General features: G+C 45.6%; 1 protein-coding gene across 1 annotated transcript; it reads left to right on the top strand.

Annotated features, from left to right (window-relative positions):
• The first annotated feature begins 284 nt into the window (after positions 1 to 284).
• On the top strand, positions 285 to 7,479 carry errfi1a (ERBB receptor feedback inhibitor 1a). Its single transcript, XM_067245606.1, has 4 exons — positions 285 to 461; positions 3,273 to 3,494; positions 3,749 to 3,837; positions 4,365 to 7,479. The coding sequence occupies exons 2-4, from the start codon at positions 3,337 to 3,339 to the stop codon at positions 5,501 to 5,503; spliced, it is 1,386 nt and encodes a 461-aa protein (XP_067101707.1). The 5' UTR covers positions 285 to 461; positions 3,273 to 3,336; the 3' UTR covers positions 5,504 to 7,479.
• The last annotated feature ends 301 nt before the right edge of the window (positions 7,480 to 7,780 follow it).

Here is a 7,780-nt window from a genome sequence, read left to right as displayed (position 1 = left end):
CTACTGATATTTCTGAGCCCTGATTATCTGCCATACTTTCTACATGCACTCTTTGTATGTCACTTTGGATAAATGTGTCTGATAAATGAATTAAAAGTAAAATGTAAAAGTACTTAGTGTTCAGGTTTGACAGTGCTGTCACTATCCTATTGTGCAAGTGCTGCATGGAGGCGTGTAAAAACCACAGCTGTGTCTTTAAGTGAAGGCGGAGCAAGTGTGTCCATGTAGTGTGCTGGAGCTTAAAAGAACATCGGCCACAACAATAGTAGTCTATTTCAAAGTCACACATAATATCCACAGTATCATTATTGCGCCGACGTTCTTTGCATAGTGGTACAGAATAACTTTTAACCTGCCTGACACGTTACCGGTTCGCCACAACATACGGGGGCTTTAACTGTGCGCCAGAGGATTCTAGAGACTGCTAAGTGACAGCGACGTGGAAAACGGAGCACATTGAGGTGAGCCTTGAAAACAACACGAATTGACTTGACTCGTAGTTCTATATGTTCTTGGTATGGATGACGACAGCACAGTGATCGGTGCTATCTTGTATCCCAACTACAGAGCAGGCTACAGCCTCAGAGCTTTTTTCTCACGGGCGCGCAGTAAATGGGACAATGGGTTTGCTTTCAGAAGGCTACTTGTGCTGATTTGTAGTTCATTAAATAAGGTACAAATTGACAGTGATGTTGTACTTCTGTATCATGACTTAATATAATTATGTCTGCCTCTAGAATGACTCAATGAATATGGTAAACTGATTGATTGGCTTGTGGGTGCGAGTTTTTGAGGCTATGATGAAGAATTTTTCTGTTAAAGCAAGGATCCACTCTGATTTCATCATTCATCATTCAGATTAGAAAAACGTAAGGCTATGTTGTGATGATGTGAGTCACAGATTTAACAATTATGATCTCGATCCGGTAAAGCGAGTGGGAGTGCGCGTCGTGTTGGCTTGCAGCACAGGTAGAGCGGGTATGGTTGCTTAGAAACCGCTGAGGGGTTATCATAGTAGGTGTAAACTTCTTCTTTCTATGTTGTGACTGATATCTTAATTACCATCTGGAGTATAAATGTAGTTTATTTCCAGTAATCCACTGGAATCCACCGTGCTTCACTATATTTATCTACCAGTCAGACTCATCTGATACGTAGCCAAAGTATGTCTCCTATTTGATTTCAATCAAACCAAATGTAATAATACATGATTTGAGCATGTGAGGATTATTTTTTCTCATATGATGGCATGTAGATGACAACGCATGATACAACTAATAGCCCATGTAAGAAAATGATTTCCTCCATGCAGGTGGTTTAGCATAACCTATGCCACAGTTCAGCTAAGTACATTGATTCTGTGTGTACCATTATGCAAACATGCATAGGATCACGTCTATAAGCAGTCCTATACCCAGTCTGAAATGAACTGCGCTCTTCTACAAATACCCATGTCCATTCGTGATAGGCCTCTGGACACGCCATTGGCATAATCCTGCTTCCTGTAAACACACCACGGTCAGTTAGCTGTCAGGACGGACAGTCTTTGCACCTGTTGCTACAGGAAGTACAAGCCCCTCGGGGGTCATTACCCAGGATCAGATTCGCAGGCCGCCCATCGAACCGAATCCAAGGCCCCTGGCCTGGCCACAGGGATGGGATGCCTCGATGGGCAGTTTGGCCAGAGCCACTGTCCGGAGTCTAGAGATGTCTGGCTTGTTGTTTTAGAGCTTTGGTTCCTCGCCAGCTGTCTGTGCATCTTGTCATCCTGGACACAGAGTCTCCAGGGGACAACATGTTAGGAGAGGAACATGTCAGGATGGTGAGAATGATGTGATGGAGACATGTTTGTCTGAAGCAAATTCTTTGGGGGGGGGCTTTTGTTTCACTGTCAGGAAGGTGATTGTTCAGGGAGCATTGTTGTCGATCTTAACCCTGGGTTTAAGCTACATATAGGAATACATTTTTTATGACATTAGGAAATTACTGTGATGCTTATTGAATATATGGAAATTATTTGAATGAAAATAGTGTGTGAGGAAGTTAACAGTGTCTGCTCAGTCTGACCCTAAATGGTAACTTGTCATCATGAGCATCAGGTTTCTATATATTCACCTGGCTACCTGACCATGGAACATTCTCCAAATCCCAGTGTTTTCTGAAGTTTAGGTGATGTCAGTGTTTAGATTCAAAAAGACAATCTGATTCAGAGTAAGTCGTTTTTTTTGTCAGAGCATGTACGATTACGTTTTTTGTTTTAGGTGTGTTGCCTTTAGTTTCACATTTTGTTGCAATCCAGAAGTGGTCCATAATCCATGGATTTTTGGCTGTGTTAGTCCCACAGAAATGTGTGAATTCCTGTGTTTTCCTTCCAGTGGGCCTGGCTGTCTTTGTTTACTCAGGCCTGACACACATCTGACATGACACGAACATCCAGGTCAGCTGACATGCGCTTGCAACACCAGGCACATCTCTGGTTACAGGAAGAGCCGAGGCCCTCTCAGTCCTCCTGTCAGTCAGTCAGTCAGTGAGAGACAGAAAGAGGGAGGGAGGTTGAGAAAGCACAATCTTTAGAGGGCCATGTTGTATATGAAACTATACGAAAACTAATCTAGACAGGTTTTTTTATACGTGGTGTATGTACAAAGAACTGTAGTACACCCAATTAAGTAAGATGAAATGTGTATGTAGTTCAATACAGGTGTAAGGGTGATATACACATAAACATGTTTGCAATATTCCATGATATTAATCTTATTATACACCCTTAATACACGTGTAATAATATCTTCAAATAGCCAAAAACCATAACACAGTTCACAAGGATCCTTTTGTACTCTGAAGTATGACAACATGTGGTTGTGTACTGAACCATGCACCTAGATTTGGTCTGAAGCAACCAGAGGAACATTTGGCCATGTGTTGCACTAAGAGCTGTGTCCCCCGGGCTTGTCAGGCCAAGTTTCTTTAAGTCCCCGTCAAAGCAGGAGTTTGTCATTCCTCAGCCCCGAAAGCCCAGGAGAATGCTTCTCCTTGTGGTGTGAAAAGCAGTACCGGCCTGGGTCTGAGCCACAAGGCCACGGATCTTTAATTAGAGGCCAAGCAGATAGGCAGCCTTCAGGGGGAGGAGGAAGAGGAGGAGGAGGAACAACCAGAATATTGTATTTTCTGGGAGATCTTTCCTCTAGATATCCACTCAGCAGCAATGTTGTGTCACCAGCTGTCACTTCTCCTGTCATTCATGTCTTCTTGTTTCTTGTGCCGTCTTCCAGAAACAAGAAGCAGGAGCAACCGTTACCTCAGCCGGCCGGGCCAGTCCAGCGTTTCCTGGCTTTGATGCGATCCGATTGTGCCTGGAGCATGTCCACAGTGGGCCTGAGTGCACAGAAGATCTGTTTACCCGCACAGAGCTCCTTGCCCTTCCTGCGGGGCAGCTACTGCCACAGCATGGCTGGATCCAAACCCTCGTGGAGCCATCAGCACGACCTCAACAAGTGAGTGCTAACTAGGCATTATGTGATGTTGACGAAAAACCACGGAGCAAAGAAGGACTTTGCATTTGTGTTAAAGTTGCAAAAATGTGCTGATGTTTCTTTGTTATGTTATTGATGGTGGTGACGTATGCATGTATCTTAGCAAGCTGCCCATGCTGTGAATGCTGATAAGTATGACCAGAGAGAGAGAGAGAGAGAGAGAGAGAGAGAGACTATTACATTGATAGTCATTTTTGTGTTTTCTTTTTTTACAGTTTGTACTTTAGTATGGACTCCTCGCACACGGAGTACAGCCTCCGCACAAAGCAGCCCGTGTCCCTTCCACCATCACTCAGTCTGGACAGTAAGTAAACACACACAAACACACTTAAGTAGCAGAACACCACGTTTTTATGGGCCCGTGTTCTAGCTTCTTGGTTAGACAGAGAGGAAGCAGCACTCTTGCTGTTTACTCTTGCTGCCCTAGATACAATACACAGAGCCTGATGTGGGCACGCATAAGAGTTTTAGCCAAATGATAAATATTTAGTGTGAAGTTCTCGCGTTTCTACAACGAGAGGGAAGGGGGAGGCTGGTCGATCTGACCTACTCTTGCTAAATATATCCTGGGGAATGTTTTAACAAAACAGCGAGAGATGGTTTCGTGCTTGGTGATAATTACAGTGTGTCTGTGTGTAGACCTCCAAAATGCATCACTGCTACAGTAGAAACCCTCAGTTACTGCATATGTTCTGTAGTCTTACACAAGCACTGGAATCTAAGCCCCATCTGCTATTGTGCTTGTGCTGTGTACAGGTGTGTTATATTTTACACTGTGGTTCAAACTGTAGTGTCTTATATTGATCTGGTTGTTTGATCAATCCTCTGCAGGGAATAAACACAGTCCCACTGCACAGAGGCTACCTCCAAAGAAATCCCGGCCCACCCAGCTATCCCTATCATCCAGCCATGAGCCCTCCTCCCCCAGCCCGGCAGAGGACGACCAGGTGGTCCCGTGCTTCCAGAGGTTGTCTGTGTACGAGCGCAGCAGCCCCCCACAGACACCCGGCCGCTGTGCCAAGCCTCTGCCCCCTCTACCCCTTCCTATCCGGGCAGACGTCTCCCCAGACCAGGCCATGGACCATGAAGTGGAGCTCTACACCAGCTCGGACGACAGCCGCTGCCTGGTGCCTGGACAGCCGTGCCCCAAGCCTTCCACCTTCCGCTACGGGCTCCCCAGCCACCGCAGTTTCAGGGGCTGTGGGCAGATCAACTATGCCTACTTCGAGGGCCCGTCAGCAGAGCAGCCCAGGCAGCAGGAGGTGCAGCAGGAGGTGCAGCAGGAGCAGCAGGAGGAGCAGAAGCCCCCGGAGCCCCCCGAGCCTCCAGTCGTGGCTTGTCAGAGGCAGCAGGAGCGGAACCAGATTAAGCTCCGTCGGTCCCACTCTGGCCCGGCTGGCTCCTTCAACAAGCCCACCTCGCTGCGGCTGTCCTGCCGCCATCGCCATGCCTACGTCCAGAGCCAGGCCATGGACAAACCGGAGGTCCCGCCCCGTGTCCCCATCCCTCCGCGTCCCGTCAAGTCGGCAGACTACCGCCGCTGGTCAGCTGAGGTCTCCTCCGGGGCTTACAGCGACGAAGACAGACCCCCGAAGGTTCCACCCAGGGATCCTCTGGCCCAAGGCAGCTCCCGCACCCCCAGCCCCAAGAGCCTCCCCACATACCTCAACGGGGTGATGCCCCCCACACAGAGCTTCGCCCCGGACCCGAAGTACGTGAGCCGGGGCTTGCAGAGACAGAACAGTGAGGGCTCGCCCTGCATCCTGCCTGTCATCGAGCACGGCAGGAAGTCGAGCACCACTCACTACTTCCTGCTTCCACAGCGCCCTGCATATCTAGACAAGCCTTGCCTGGAGAAGTTCCTCCGGGGCTTAGACAGCTCAGACTCTGCAGGGGCCCGCAGCGAAGAGGGCCCAGACTCACAATGGGACTGCCAAACTAGAAGGAAAGCACGTGTGGATATAGTTTGATTTATATGGAGCTCACAAAAGTGAAAATGACTCTGATGTAACATGAGCAACAACCACTTGGGGAAACAAAAAGTCTCGAAGCCTTCAATTGCTTACTGCTGCTTTTACAGGAACTGGTTGAAAAAACGAAGGTTTTACCCACAACCGTATTCCGAAACAGAGTGTATGTATTTGGCATATACTGTTTGCAGTTACTGGAAATGTTGGAACGGCAATCAAGAAATGCATTACCACTCTGAGTGTGGATGGTATTTAACAGTTTTAGAGATACTATTTTTGATATGATTACTATTTCAGAATGTTCAATATTGTACTGTTTTGCTGATACAGTGGTGCAGTTTTTATTAGGTGTGAGCTGGTCTTGTACCTTCGGTTCTCAGTGTTTTGCGGTTGATAGGTATGGTTATCGTGTTCTCTGCGTTGCTTTTGTGTCTCAGAACATAAAGGACAAAGGGTCAGTAAAAACATCCATGTGTCTCGTGTTCTGCCGATGAAGTCTAAAGAAGAGGAGGCCTGTGTGCTTAAACCATAGTTTGAAACTCAATGAAGGATATTTACATGCAAATCCCCAAAGTAATTTCTATAGGACATACATACATGAATATGCGTTAATGGAAGCATGCTAAATCGATGTAGTTGCTTCTTTCATGTTTGAAGCTGTGTTTTTGTTTGTCTCTGTCTCCAACACGGGACATTAACGGTGTACCAGTGTGGGAAGAGGATTATCGCAAATGTGAGCATGTTTCCCCTGTAGTCAGGTGCAGCTTGTGTTCGTGTGTGTGTGTGTGTGTGTGTGTGTGTGTGTGTGTGTGTGTGTGTGTGTGTGCATGCTGAGTATGAGTTTCTACCGCACTGTAGAAAATTTGGGTTAACAATATTTGTTACTTTGCTCTGCCTGTTTCCAGCACTGCTTAATGTACACAGCAGTTAAGCGCAAACTCATCTCTATATTACTGTCGTTCAGTGTGCAAGTCTTTTTTGTTGCACAGAGAATGGCCTGAAGGACATATGTGAATGTATGCTTTACTTACTGAACTATGTCAAATGTTCGGAGCTCAGTCGTTGGTCAAGCTGTGAGTCATTGTCTGCAACTAGTAACTTGCCTTGAGTACTACCTCTAATGATATTACTAACCAATATTATACAAACCCACATCATTTGTCAATTGTTGCCCGTGAACAGTAACCCTTGGAAATCACTGATTCTACATTAAAGCAGTACTAAAATCCCTTCCCGGGGTCTAAACATGCTCATACAAAGTTCTACTTTGCTGTGAGTTGATTCCTTGCTTCACAGTGTGTTGCACAGAATGACGAGTGTTTGCGTTGGATTGTCTTGTCCTACAATAAGAGATCCCTGATTACAGAGATGCTAGGATCACCTGATAACATTGAGGTATTACGCAGAATGTGGGGCTTGCCTGACTGACACAGACTTTCCTGTTCTGCACATGCATTCCTGCCTGACATGATTGCAGTAGGTGTGGTCCCTGAGACTTTGGCTGCTGGCAGCCAGGAAATGATATGGATTTTATTATGACAGATTATTCGTGAACCATCTTGATGACATGGTAAATGTAGCAAGTGCATAATTAACCCCAATTAGAAAAAAAGGTGTAAAACACATTAGCTCTAAGGTCAAACGGTCATTGAAGTATGTTTTTTTAATCTCTCTTCTTTGTGAAGGGAAACAAACCATGGCTAATGCCTTGCTTTTTTTTCTTAAACGTTTACATACATTGTACACTGATATGTTATTTAATCTTAACCTGTTCCCATGTCTTATCAGAAATTAAGAAATCAAATGAAGACTAGTTCATGAAGTACAGCTGACATTCTCTACTGTGGTGAAAACACATGCACTGGGAGCACAGTATGCTGTGTTCAGTATTTAACATAATTCCACTTGTCATAATAAATAGTTGATTGATGTATAGTCTTTAAAAAAAGGAACAAATAAACCAACTTATTTATGAATGTGTCCATTGTCTGTTTTATTCTATTTGAGTGTGAAATGGACTCTGATTCAGCTGTTTGGCCTGTTTCATCACCCTCACACCCACACACTGCACCTCATTACCCCTGGCTTGCATCCAGACGGAGAGGACGAGAGAGGAAGGTGATTGCTCTACAGATAGACAGAGGCTGGCTTTTGTTTTTCATTTCCAAAATATATCCGTTCCACCTCATTATTACCGTATGATTCGTAAAAGTTTGTATTTGTCCAAGTAAGGATGTCCTCCAACATAAAGGCCAAGTCTTCCAGCCAGCCAGATAA

This window comes from Osmerus mordax, chromosome 1 (genome assembly GCF_038355195.1).
Source record: "Osmerus mordax isolate fOsmMor3 chromosome 1, fOsmMor3.pri, whole genome shotgun sequence".
In the NCBI taxonomy this organism is placed as follows: domain Eukaryota; kingdom Metazoa; phylum Chordata; class Actinopteri; order Osmeriformes; family Osmeridae; genus Osmerus; species Osmerus mordax.
This window is presented reverse-complemented; position numbering and strand designations above follow the sequence as displayed.

Excerpts from the sequence above, each read along its gene's own strand:
- errfi1a (XM_067245606.1), top strand. The coding sequence starts at position 3,337 with ATGCGATCCGATTGTGCCTGGAGCATGTCCACAGTGGGCCTGAGTGCA. Across the intron at positions 3,495-3,748 it reads CATCAGCACGACCTCAACAA|TTTGTACTTTAGTATGGACT; the intron begins GTGAGTGCTAAC and ends CTTTTTTTACAG. Across the intron at positions 3,838-4,364 it reads ACCATCACTCAGTCTGGACA|GGAATAAACACAGTCCCACT; the intron begins GTAAGTAAACAC and ends AATCCTCTGCAG.